Source organism: Paralichthys olivaceus, chromosome 4, assembly GCF_024713975.1.
Source record: "Paralichthys olivaceus isolate ysfri-2021 chromosome 4, ASM2471397v2, whole genome shotgun sequence".
NCBI classification, from domain to species: Eukaryota; Metazoa; Chordata; class Actinopteri; order Pleuronectiformes; family Paralichthyidae; genus Paralichthys; species Paralichthys olivaceus.
The window spans coordinates 23745836-23760200 of NC_091096.1; the positions used below are offsets into that span (position 1 = coordinate 23745836).

The following is a 14365-nucleotide window of genomic DNA, read 5'->3' on the forward strand; positions in this document are numbered from 1 at the left end:
ATGAGTGCTGAGAAAATATGGGCACTGATAGTTACCCCTGCCTCGGCCCCGGCACTTCTCTGCCTCTCAACACAGCATTCTGTACATGCACATAATTTAGTCCTCCAGCACCCTTCAGAACCACAGGTGCTCCAAGTCATTTTCCACGGTTTCTCACTGATGAGATCATTTTAATACACAGTCTCCCTGAGCTGCTTTGATTTTCTTTACAATTTCTAGGTGGGATTAGAAGATCCTCATTCTATAACGCATAAAACTAAAAATGAACAGAATGGAAAGGCTTCACTCTATTATATTGATTAATTTCTCTATTTTCTTTCCAAAAGGAAGCTGCCAGTTTATTGAGTACACCCATCTTAAATGAATATGTAGTCTAAAGCCCTATTAGAAAGAACACTTGAACCAATGTGAACATACATGATAGTGTCTCTGATACATTCAATTCAATTCACTTTTATTTGTAAAGTGCCAAATCAAAACAAACATAATTGTCTTTGTACAACTTTAGAACTTGACTTAGAATCATCACATTTAGAAGTATTTTAGGTACCAAAGTAGCTACACTGAAACTGTACCCACTGATAAATAATTTAGCACACTTTTATTGTTGCCAATTACCAAAATGTCGACAAAATGATGTAAATGTCCAGATGGACAACCTATTTGAGTCCAGTTTTAAAATTATGTTAGTAATAATAATTACAGAATCTACTTAAAGTGAGTAATGGCATAATTCAAGCCGATAACATGCTTTGCAATTTATGAAGCCTAAAGGCCAAAACTATTCGAGCCTTGCAACAGGCTGTTCATGGGTCCATGGTACTTTCTGTACCAGTGACTCATCACCTGAAACAACCACAAAACCAGATTTTACGTGATTAAAAACTAGTCTGAAATTTGAATGAAAAGCGAAACCTCATTGTTTTGAAGATGGTTGCTTTGAGTATACTATGTGATTGATGTTCCCATATTCCACAATGGCCAGTTTGTCTCCATGTCTATATAAGCACCAGTCTTCAAGTCCTGGAGCTCCACTGCAGCCTCTGTAAGAAAACATTTCCTTTTGAACAGGCAGAGCAAACGTGCTGTCTGAACTGCAGTGAGGGGAACTGTCAAGGCTTATTGCAGAGTGTTTCTTCATGCTGCGAAGATGTGATCGTTTGTATGCGCATGTTTTACGAGTGTGAAACGGGCTGGATGGAGGCAAAGAATCATGCTGGTGGTGATAGTGATTTGTGGCAGGCAGGATGGAGCCTCGAGGGGCTGATTGCTCCCCAGGCTCGCCCCTCGCATCGACTATGATGCCTGAGAGAACAGTAAAGGAAGACTGTAGATAGACCTGTCAATGACACCCAAAAGACTTCTCCAGTGTCGGGCTGCTGCTGTGTGGCTGCCAATTACAGTCAATGGATGGGAAATCAGTGAAAAGTATAAAGCAGCCCAGAAACATATTCAGGAAGCTGAATGTGAGAACATCACAGGTTTATGGGAATATTTCAAACAGGTAAATATTAGGTTGTGATAGTAGGGTGTTGTTCTTTGTCTCTGACAATGAAGGCTCATATTTCATTAGCCAGATGACAAATCCCACAGCTGCAGTGAGACAGACAGAAAGCAGCCTTTTATTGGACTGGAAAAATAAAATACAAATGAACATCGTCGCTGAGAAACAGTTTGTTCTCAGACATGAAGCATTAACTTTAGCTGTAGCTCTGTTATTCATCACGATGGGGACTAGGCTCTGGACCAAATGTTTGAGTGAGTTACAAGACATGTTTGTTGTTATGGTTACGTCATGGGCAGTTGTGCAGTGTGACCACAATGACTTAGATTTAAAAAAAAATGTTATGATGATTTAAATAACTGAAGTGACAATATAGGCTCATTAATTTCGTCATATAATTTTTTATCAAACATGGAAGTAGCTTATCTAATAGAATTAGATTCTATTCTATTATATATTAGATTGATTATCTTGATCTGCCCCTTCTCTTCCTTCAATCAATATGCAAGCCCAACAACAGACCCCACAGACAGGGTTGCATTTAGGATTTTGAGCTCAAACATACACTCACATTTTGACTATAGCCAAAAAACATACTGTTAGTTTATGACGTGGTAACAGATTTACATCAATGAGTACTGGTCCTAACTATATTCTTTTCATTTAAGCTATTTATGTCATGTCTTCACTGCTGCGCATATTTCTTCGAGGAGATATTTCCCTCTTGTTCACACGACGACCACACAAACAACTACAAATGCTTAAACGAGCATGTCTATGAATGCTAATGTGGTGCAGTAAATTTAGCTCTACACTCGTTATTAGAGCCGGCAGTACTAACCAATCGTAGAGAAACTGGTATATAGCTGCCACTGATGTTGTTTGTGGACATTACACAAAGCAACAGTGGGAATGCGTGAAGTAGACTGTAACATCAGTGTGTACATACGGATACATAAATAAAAAGAGTGAATTAAAACGCTGTTCACGTCTGGGAGCCACTTTGATGTACAGGAAAAGTCTGTCCTCGTTTTTGATAGTAATTGCAATTTTCTTTAGATTCAACTGCATTAGAAGTAGAAATTTTGTGTCTGATGATCTTTAACATTTAATTTTGTCCTTTTTTTGTTGTTAGATGTACAGCATCCTTTAGAGGCTGGCCATGTGACGAGTTCTCGGAAGATCACTGGTAAAGACTCAGCCTTCTCGTTCTCGTATGTACAGTATGAACTGTATTTTAGAAGTTCTGTAAAAAGCCATGACAAAGGCTCTTGAGAGTGTGTGTGTGTGTGTGTGTGTGTGTGTTTGTGTGTAGCTAGAGCAAAGACTCTGCTCTCCAGTAACAGTGAAAACTGTCTTGAGAAGTGAGCTGAAGATAAACCGCCAGTAAAGTGGGCGCAGCCAATGAGCGGATCCAGAAGAAGAATTTTGTGGAAACGTCAAGCAGATTCTCTGAACTGTAGAATCCATATGTCTTCCTATGTACTGCCACAGGCCTGTTTCTAAAAGGAGCGATGTGTGATGCGTAAGCACTCAATGTGAGAGTGGACCGATGAGAACGCAGAGACTCGTTCTGTTTGTGTCCATGGAGCAGAGACACTAGGAGTGCACCCAGGCTCGTGCATTTTAACATGCCATATCTGTTTCATGTCACTGGGCTGAGTGTGGAGCGACCTAGCAGGATAAACAGAATAAATCCTGCTGCTCGTGTCAAGACAGCATAGCCGTCTGGATTTAACCTGGATGAATACAGCGGCATGAGTCATGAATACAGCAGCCTAACACACAATCATGTCATCTCCACAGTCACAACACATCCATGCAGGGAAACTGACAAAGACCTCCTATTACTATTTTTTGAGCCGTGTTGAACCTCTGGGCATTTGGTTAAGACAGAGGTATCACAACAATTAGAATTTTGTACATAGAAGCAAATAACATTCAGCTAGAATTAGTGTGGTGTCTGAAGTAAAGCCTGACTGCTGAGGTGTTAATTATGTATGACTTGATTTCCTCAACATTTGTGGAAGCTTTAGAATATCCTTCACTTTAGTGATTTATCAGACTCTGCTGGCAGGGTCGATGCGTTCAACTTAGCAGAAACGAGGGACTTATCTTCGTAGCTGACGTTATACAGTTGAGTTTAAAGCAGTTTGCATATGCCCGAAGGACATGAAGGCAACTTCACAGTGAGGAAAACAACACATTTACAGTCGGGTAGTTTTTGCACAATAACAGTCTCAGATGATGGAAGTCCAATGTCTTTTCACTTATACTATATATTAAATAAAACCCACAAATATGCTCAACGAAGCATTTTCAAAGTTGAAAAAGTAAATGCAGGTTGCCAATGTGAAGATCAAGCAACATACACAAATTTGAAATATGTGTAGTCATAGACACTTTTTTTATAGCTATGCAACATTTCAATAGAGCAAAAACAGCTGTTTTGTTTTACAGATTCCTTAACAACAAAGAATAATGAAAATATTAAGTTAAATATAATGGCTGCAACAATTCAAAACAACAATATCTCACTTTTTTACTTGGGCTATCAACACCGAACAAAAACTAGCACAGATTTTCAAGTCAGCACTTTCGACTGAAGTTGAAAACAGCTATGTGATATGATCACACTGACATGATTGGCCACTCCTGAGGGTTAAGAAATGAACCATTGTGCCAAATGATCTGCATCAAGTCCACATGCATCAGCAGTGAGGACATACGTGGCTTATCAGTCTCCTCAGCCCATCGGTGTGGACGAATCTAAAACCTATTTGCATGCACATGTGTTTTTGTGCTCATGCATGCAGGATGTATACACATGCATGTGGTGGCCCTTGATGGATGGCTAGCCTGGGAAGAGGTGATGGCACAATAATTGCACTGTCAGCTTGAGTTGACCTATTGATAGCAGCCGTGACTACACGCAGGAATGCTCATATTAACAAGCAATTTGTCTTGTACACAGTGTTAATGGATACCTACAAAATGCAAAAAGAGGAAACTGAAGACGAATAAAACTGAGGTGAGATTTTCAAAATCCAAACACATGACCCACAGTTAATGTGACTCAAGGAATGATGTTCCCATGATGCATTTGAATTCTCAGGACCTCATTTCAAAACTGTGAAATATATTTAAAATTAAACAAATTATTGTTTTTCAAGTAAAAAGAAGGCAACTGATTCTTGCTATTTGAGCTTGGATCACCTTTATTATATGTTTTCATAATATACTGTATATGTGTATATATAATTAACGTTTGACTTTCATCATATGGTTCTAATAGCTAATGAAAAGAAATACTGCATACTTTAACAACCACACTCAGTTATTGGAATACCACTCATTACTCTTTTGTTCTGTATATAAAGATGGACAACATGTCTCCACTTCCTCCTCACATCGAGAGATGTAACCAAACTATCCCAGATACGAAAGTTACTATCGAACCCAGAGCCTGCACTGTAGTTTTCAGGGAATCACGAGCCAGTCTCAGCCGTCAATCATCAGTTTTTAAAGGATCAAATTACTAATTAAAACAAAACAAAGAACACTTGCGACAGGTTATTACACCTATACAACAGCCAGCCAATAGGTGGCAGTCAATATGCCTTGGCTTGACTTTTTGGGGAGCAGTCATGTCGTCCATCTTTATATACAGTCTATGGTTCAAACCAATATGTGAGTGTCATTACACTAATGTCCATTATGCTTCTATCATGGGAGAACCTGTGGCTCAGAAGTCAGAAGGTCACGCACATTATTTAAAACAGTTTAATAATAAAACACATCTGCTCATACAAGCAGAGCTGCACAGATACGTTCAGAGTTGGAAACTGTGACAGATGAACCTATGTTAGAGAGGAGTACACATTAGAATGAGGTACACGACCCCTGGGAACCACAGAGTAAATGTCACTTAGATAGAAGATGTCATTGCTGCTTTGCAGTTGTTTATGTTTTTTTGGAGCTTCATCACAACCACTGAAACAATCATTTATTCTCCAGGAGACTCAATGTTTTAGTGTTTTCTCTTCCCTTATAGTAATGCTTCGATTCTGAAAGCCATTCCTGATTCAGTAAAGGGCACATTTAAGTAATTCATTATTTATTGTTAGCTCTATAGCTTTAAGCAAATAAACAAATCATTCATATACAGTGGAAACCGGATATAGTGATCAACCGTTTATATCTATTTATATCGACCATACTTATCAGTGTTGATGTTGCATCATTTCAAACAAGTCAACATTCAAACTGTAGCAGGTCCAAGACATTAGCTGAGTCAATGTTGGTGTGTATGTCTTTGTGTGTGTTTGAGTCACTATGCACATTGTGTACTTGAAAATTCTTATCATATTTATTATTTATTGTTAGAATTCTTAGTAACACACTAGTATTTGTTTCTTTTTTAAAACTACTGACAGGACAAGGAAACTTCAGGGTCCAATCAGATTTCAACTGGGGACAGTGCCCCCTTGGCCTAACGCTGAGTCACTCCCTAATCCCATATTTAAGACATAGATCAGTATGCATGGAACATTACCAGCTAACTTTGCCTCAAGCTCAACATTGTTTGGGGATTATATCTAAATCTGTGCAAAATAGAAATGCAACTTGGCAATGGCCAGGATATAATTAGTATAAAGCTCTTAGAGCAAAAGCAACCAGCTCTGTTGGCTTCTTCGTGGATTTACTGTGAAAAGTGGATTTTTTTAGAATGTCGGCCAGTTTCAAATCACTCTGTGTTTTATAATTGTGGTCCCTTGAGAAAATACCCTTTTCGAGCTGTACCACTACGTAAAGCTCACCCCATAAATCCATAAATGAAGCAGGTTTGAACATGGGAACCATCTACCAAGCAGTTAAAATAATGCCTCGGGAAAAAAAAACAAAAAACTTTATTTGCATTATGGATAAGCACAGGGTATATAAAGAAACAATGTGCGGGGAGGGGAAAAAAGTTCAGTTTTTTGCCTCCACTTTAGAAATTCATAATATTAAATCAAGAGAGTACTCTAAAGGCAAACACAACAAGAGCGCAGTGTTAGTTTGAATAATGCAGTGGTTAAAAAAGGGCTACTGTAGCGTCTAAACTGAGAATTCAAAATGAATGCACCAAAGGGGGCATAACAAGGGTGAACAATTTCCTCATCTACATGAGATCAGAGCTGAAATGACTTTATGAACAAAGCAAACTACAGCTCTCATGAAACTTTACAGGCACAGCAGCTCAGGTAGCTACATCTCTGCTCACGCTAATCTAAATACATATACAGCCCACTCTTTCTGCTCTTATTACAGACTGATCTGACCACAGGTCTTTGACTCAGACATGGACTTCCTCCTTCTTTAGTTGAGCTGTGATGTGTAGCTTACTATAGTCTGGGGACCTGTGGGAAATTGTGTTAATTAAAGGCGCTTAAACACTGAATAAATACTATTGAATTGTTTTACATGTATTGATTTGCTGTCCTTCTTGAAACATATGAAGTGAGCCACATGAATCTTGAGTAAATCGATATCGCAATGTTAGATTTTTCATTTGCATTATAAAAGATTCATCCATCCATCATATTTACCACTTTGAGGGTCACAGGGATCTGGAGCCAATCCCAGATGAAATTGGGCGAGAGGCGGGGTACACCCTGGACAGGTCACCAGTGTAACGCAGGGCCAACATACAGACACAACCAGTCAGACTCACATTCACACCTACAGTCAGATTAGAGTCTCCAATTGACCTAAAGGTTCAGTGTGTAGAATTTAAGGCCATCTACTTGCATGTTGCAGCTGAATACCCCTCACCTCACCCCCAAACATGAAAGAGAACCTGTGTAAACCTTCAGTTGTCATAAAACTCAAAAGGTGTTTCGTTCTAGTTTGGACGACTGTTAAAAACATGGCAGCCTCTGTAGAGAGTACCCCCTCCTGATGTAAACATAAAGGATGCATTCTAGGGTAAAGAAAACAGCAATTCGTACAATTCAGATGATCAGAAACAAGTGGAAAATGAACTGGCATTATTTTATATTAAATTTCTACACACTGGACCTTTAATCTACATGTCTCTGGACTGTAGGAGGAAGTCTGAGTACCAGACCAAACCAACACAAACACAGCAAGAATGTGCAAAAACTCCACACAGAAGAATTCAACTGGGAACCTTGTTGCTGAAAGGATACAGTGCTGAGCACTGCACCGTACCACCCCATTAAGAAAACAGTCAATGAGACTTTCCTCTTGTGTAGTGAAGGTTGTCCTACCTCTTAGAAACCAAAGAGACAACAATATTATTCCATGTGCTTAAAAAATCTAAAGACTAGTCCTGGTGAAGTGATCTGAGGTCAAAACCCTGCAAAAGTAAATACTTGTAAATAACAACGTAGATCTCCAGATTGATTATTAAGTGGTTGCCACCTGCTGTTTACTTTATCTGGTAAATAGGTGGGAAAGAGAAGCCAATAGAGAGAGAGAGAGCGCCAGCAGCTCCCCTCATCTGGAGGTCAAATGGGTTCCCTCTCATTCCCCTCACACTTAACAGTGACCGGTCACATCAGCGAGCGGCTCTCAGCCTCTTTGATGCTCTTAAAGCTGAGCTCCCTCTCGGATGGCCATTTGACTATATTTGTCTTAGCGGGATGGGCTCAAAGAAAAAAAACAAAGCAGAGATGATACCTTGGGTTTTGACTTCTCTACGTCTAGAGGCGAGAGCATGGCAGAACACAACTGAAAGAGTGAGCGGGTAAAAAAGAAAACGAAAGGAGGGAATGATTCCATGAGGCCAAATCAAACTAGTAAATCTTAAAGCAGACTCCATTAGGTCAGAGTGTCCAGCTCTGGACGCCAGCAGCAAATCAGAGGACTTAAGCATCGGGGTTGTTGTACTCGTGCCGTCGGCTCATTAGCAGATCGATCACACTTCTCATTAGCACACCTGTCACGAACGGGTAATTTGTACCCTTCCTGCATCAAATTGAATTTTTTAATCTCTTCCCTGGCACTATAGTTGATCTTAGCAAAGAACGGTCAGATAGAAATGTAGCTCACGGACTTTATTCTTGTTGTGGTGTATCAATATGACCCTCTTCATATCAATGTGACATAATCAGACCTACACACACACACACACACACACACACACACACACACGCACGCACACACACACACAGTATCCTAACGTCAGCTGGGGAGCCATGCAAACCACAAATGAAAGCACATCAATACCAGCAGCAATACCAATAGAGTAGTGGTAACAAGATGTGAGGAGAGCTGTGACTGTTCAGACCAGTGCTGTGGTTGTGAATTTAACTGTGATGATTTTATATAAATTCAATTCAACATTAACATAGTAGGCCAACTTTGGTAAAAGCATAGCTACTGGGTGCCGTGGTGTCGAGCTTGTGTCCCATTTAGTGAGGCTTCGGCCCTCCAGCTGCCAATGCTTCGAGTCTGGCTTCGTTTGCTGCATTATCCAACTCTCTCCCCTTTCACATTTGAACTGTCCCACCAAATAAAGGCAAAATGCCCAAATCATCTTAAAGAACCAATACTACATACATATCTTGTATCTAAATTGAAAAAAATACACATGTTCAGCATTTACTAAATTTTTGGCCACTTGCGGTCATTATAAAAAAACAACAACACAGACATGTGTTGGCAAACATTTGGCTGATTAGTAGTCAGGGTGATAGGTGGTTCACTGCAGCAAGGGCATTGCTTCCAGTTTTCACCCATTTCTATCAGCTTAAATAGTCTCTAAATGCCTTTTTTCAGTCCTGTATGATAAAGGACACCTCGCACATAAAACATTACCTCAGCCCCTCTCTGGAGTTTGGTAAACTGGCATTAAGCAAATGACCTAAATAAAACCAAAGCACCGCTTTGGGCGATGTTGATAAAATCCGACTCTTTGGGGTGGAGGTTGGGGCTTTTTCACCCCATGTGATCCAGATCGAATTGTTTAATGACAGTATGAACAGCACAAATCACATGGAATGAGATTTGGCCACTTCCATAATGTGGTTCTAAATCAGATATGGATCAGATGTTTTTGATATGCGACCTGAGTCTGAACAGCCATGTGACCTGTATGCAAATTCAATGCAACCTTTGCGTCACTCTAGATCAACATTCCTCGTAATGTTTTAGACGTCTGTACAAGCAAAACCTGAGGGGTCATATTGCAACTGGTCTGTGTTTGAATGCATATCAAGAGAAAAATGAAACCATAAACGCTCACATCGGTGGCCTCCATGTTTATTACTGACTTATTCTCCGTGTTTACTTCCGTACACAGCGTGCTGTGTCTGACGTCTTGTTGTTCTTCTGTGCATGCAAGTCACATCAGGACCAAGATGACGTGAACAGCTACATAAAAACAAAGGATCTAGGAAAAAATCTGAATTGAGCTTGCAGTGTGAACGTCCTTGACTGCAGCATGTCACGTCTCCTGATGTCTGCATCCCTGTGAATGTGTGCAGCCAGAAACTGGCCAACAGGAGGGATTAATTCCGGGACATGCACCATGTAAATTCCATAAATTCACACCTACTGCCCAGGGCCCATGCAAAACCGTACAAGGTTTACAGTCCAGACAGCTTCAGGTCAAGTACTCATTGCAAAGATGTCTCAGAGAAAATAAAGGAAGCACCTCAGTTTGGTTTGAGAAGGAAAAGAAATTATAGGCAAAACACTTTACACCTTCAGAAATCATTTAACATGTCAGTAGCTGACAAAGGGCTCCAGTTTTTATTTGCCTCTCTCTACTGGTCACAGCAAAACTAAACTAACACTTCAAGATGCTAAAGGATCTATAATTATAAAAACATGAATCTACAGATAGATAGATAGATAGATGGATAGCCTCAGAATAACACTGTCATTACACAAGAGGTGATAAAATCAATCAATCAATCAATCAATCAATCAATCAATCAATCAATCAATCAGGGGGATGGCTGGCGAAGATGTGGTCTACTAGGCAAAAGCTATTGGCCAAGAAAAAGATCATTATAGTTACGACAAATAAAAGCAAATAACCTCCATTAAACCACAACATGTCTTTTACATTCCTATCATACACATCAAACAAATAATTATGTTGATTTGTTAACTCTAGATTTGCTGTTATGCATCTTTTAACATCTTATGACACAAGCTTAAAGCTAGGGTTTAGAAAAAAGCCGTGACCCATAAACACATACAACTGCTAAAAGCTGACTTTTCTTTGACTGGCTCGGTAACTTCTTGCTATCGTCTCTGCTTCAGTGGTGTATGTCCCTCTGGCTGAAGACTTTGAAGTACCAACCCAACCTCTACGTTTACATCAGTCTTCATCTCATTTAACTTTTGGCAAGAAAGCAAAACAGTGGTAGAAAGTTTTAACTCTCCAAGGACGGTAGGAATCAGTTGCTATTTAAAAGGCCTATATTAGTTATCATGACAATAAATATAATAATGATTAGCATCATAACAACTGGCTTTTATATATGAAAATAAACACTTGCTATGATGGAAGGGTAGGGTCAAGGCTGCACCGAGGACTGAAGTGAACATTGGAAACTTGGTGTTTCTTGTTGCTCTATTTGTTTGCTTAACGGTAAATGGATTTTCAAAAGCTTGGTCTGGTATTAATTTAAGATGCCTGTTGTGACTACTTGGCTGTGCGCAGGTTTTTCAAATGAGCTTTTTCTTTATAGCTTGTTTGGAGACAGAAGTCTGCAGGAGAGAAGGCTCCAGCAGCAGGCTGACTATTTGTATTGTAAACGCTTGTTGATTCTCGGCTTGAGGTTGCTTCCTGTCTGCCCCACAGCCAAAAGTTAACTCCACCATGGGAGCAGGGAAGGGGCTCAATTCGAGAATTTTCTCTTCAAATCCCGGACTGAACTTTCAGCCCTCAGCAAAGCAAAGCCTCCTGAAATTTCTGCCTCAGCAACACAGCTTGCTACAATGCTCCCATCATTTATGCATGAAATATGAAATGCACTGCATCTGAAGTGCAAAGGTGGAGGGGAGGCAGGAGGATTTGAGAATGAAAGCTAAGAAAACAGCATATTTTGTGCCAACAATGAGGTGTAGAATTCAGCATTTAGCTCTGCAGCATTAATATTCTAAAGTGGAAATTAACTCCTCTGCTGCTGCAGTGAACAGTGGCATGATCCACTCACTTGTTTTGGTGCTTTGAGCCCTGCAGGTGTGCGTGGTACTGTGCCACCGAGTTCAGTGTGACGCTGCACACTTCACAGGTGTAGCTCCGCTTCAGACCTGGCATCAAACACAAACACAAAATGAATCAGTCAAGGAAATAAACAGACCTGAAAAACACATCTTCAAGTACACTGGAGTGAGGAATGTAAATTAAAATAATTCAATTTTCATTATACAATAGAAAATACAGTGTGAAGAATTCATTAAAGCGACACAGCCTCTGTGAAAAACACATTCACACAGACACATGTGAGTACTGTACTGTGGGTGAGCTTTCCTGTGTTGTTTTTGAGATTGCTTTGCTGATACAGGCTGCTGGGAATGGAGGGGCAAAAATAATTTAGAACTGTGCAGACAATGACAGTTCATGCATTTTAAATCACAGGGAGATACAGTTCACAGCTGAAGCGGACAGCTGGCACTTGAGGCTTTAGCTTTTTTTCAGTAAAAAGATAAATAAAATGTAAACTGGCTCAGCTTCTTCTGAAACACAGCATCATCCAGCATCACACTGTGCTGGCCAATTAAAGAGCACATTCCTGTAGATTATTTTATAAGGTGAATGCTGTGATTCCACTATTTACCCTGTGACAGCTAAGATGCTGTCTTATAGTATTAAAGAGCTATTTTATACATTGTATTTATGTATTATAAAGTTTGAGAGATGCACAGCAAAGTCTGTCTTACAATGCAGGATGACAATAAAAGTGTTTTATTTTATACAAACTGGTGTGGCTTGACACCCAGGGGTGGGGCCAGTGAGACACTAGCAATACTATTAACAATTTTTAAATTTCTAAGCTTTATAAGTATGTGTTTGAACAAGGAACACTCAATAAATTATAATTAATTATCATAATAATCAATGACACATTAAACCATGAATTACTTTAATGTGCACCTTAGTGAATCGGGAATTATTGATGTTGGACAAGTAATCTGCCCGTCTGTGTGTATTATTAGAAAATAACAAGAAGAACAAAATATCTTGCTGTGATACATGTGACTGCTGCTTGGCTGTTGTTTCAGGACCATGGACAGCTCAATTTGCTGGGTGTAGCGTGTGTGGGCAATAAGTAAAAACCTGAAATATCAAAAGTCTTTCACTCATACTTCAACTGATCATTGATGAGCTGCTTCGTTAAGCTTTAAATGAAGATACATGTTAGAAAATGATTTTGTAAGAAGCAACAAAACACGTCGGAGAATCCAGCCAATGCCAGCAGCGGCGAGGCTGAGCTGAAGTCGAGCTAACTCCACCACCTGTGGCAGAAGACGTTTCTCTGGGAGCAGCCCCTTTAATAGGTCAACACAGCCTCCACAGTCCCTTTTCTCTGATTAAGAAACAGTTGCCTTGCGATGCTGTAAATCAGCCTTTCCAGGGTTTTGTATGTTGAATCAATTGTTTTTATTCAGTGAAACGAAATTGCCACCTTGCAATTTATAACAGCCCCTCAGTCACTTCAGCAAGGCCTGACACTGTGTCATATGAAGAAGCCTTCAACAAAGCCCTGTGTCCTTAAAACACACAGCTTTTTATGTTTATGTTACAATTCTGTGATAGCACGATACACAAAGTGAAGTTGAAACTGATCAGAATTTTCTTTTTTTTTCCTGATATTTGGTAGAAAACAGCTCTGACCTGATGTTGGCGCTATAAAATCAGTTGATCGTAGTAGTTAATAAACTTCCCCAAAAGGGAAAGATTATAATTTATCAAATTTCATAGCCATCCAATAAACAGAGACAATTCACTAACAACAATACATTCCAACCTCATGGTGCAGGGGATCATCAAAAGATATTAGGATTCATCCTCTAGGCACCGTGAATGTCTGTATATACTGGCATCCACCAATAGAGCACCAGTTGAGCAATTTCATTCCAAACAGAGAGTCATCCTTGTCATATTTAAAAAAGAAATTCAAAATAGTATCTCTGACTTAATGTCATGCAGGCAAGAGGAAAATCACAAAGCCAAGAGAGAGGACTCAGCTGAGGCTGTGAACAGAACCTGAGACCTTGAGGGGTCTGAAATATTTGCCAGACCTTTTAATAAGTTGCCTAGACTTTTTTTTGAAATTATGCATCAGCAACGCCCTCAGTCTAAGTAATGATAATTGCTACACTGAGTCTGCGCCCTGTTGCTGCAAATTATGAGCAACCTGCATAATCGCTGTCATGTTGTACTAATCTTATTGTGGTATGAAAAACGGTTGCCTTGATTGCCCGGCTCTCACAATCGAGTTAAACCGCTCCGTAAATATGCCTCGGAGCAAAAGGCCAAGGGAATATAAATGTCACCCTGCGCTCATTGAATCACATTTCCATATCCTCCTCAATCTAATTCCTCCTGCCCGCAATCATTTATTCCAAGTCTACACAGCACAAAAAGAGCGGCTGAAAGCGATGTTATATAATCATTTCAGAGTAAATGCAGGTGCAACTTGAAAATGTACCATTCACTAGAAACTTGCCTCCTAGATGTTGATGTCAGCTGTTTGCTTCTAACATTCTGATAGAGGCCAATGTTCCCCATAGGGGAAAAGAGTAGAAATCTCCCCGTTTCACTTTCCTCCAGATAAACTGTACAATAACCACTCTGTCAGTCGCCACCAGGACTGAGATTTCAATTTTGCA

At 39.8% G+C, this 14365-nt stretch overlaps 1 protein-coding gene across 1 annotated transcript in view; it reads right to left on the reverse strand.

Moving 5' to 3' along the window:
• zmat4a (zinc finger, matrin-type 4a) overlaps positions 1-14365 on the reverse strand; it is a 135567-nt gene that overhangs the window by 15959 nt on the left and 105243 nt on the right. Inside the window, exon 6 of the mRNA XM_020093573.2 lies at positions 11686-11782. Coding sequence (XP_019949132.1) covers positions 11686-11782 — 97 coding nt within the window. The remainder of the gene's footprint in view (positions 1-11685; positions 11783-14365) is intronic.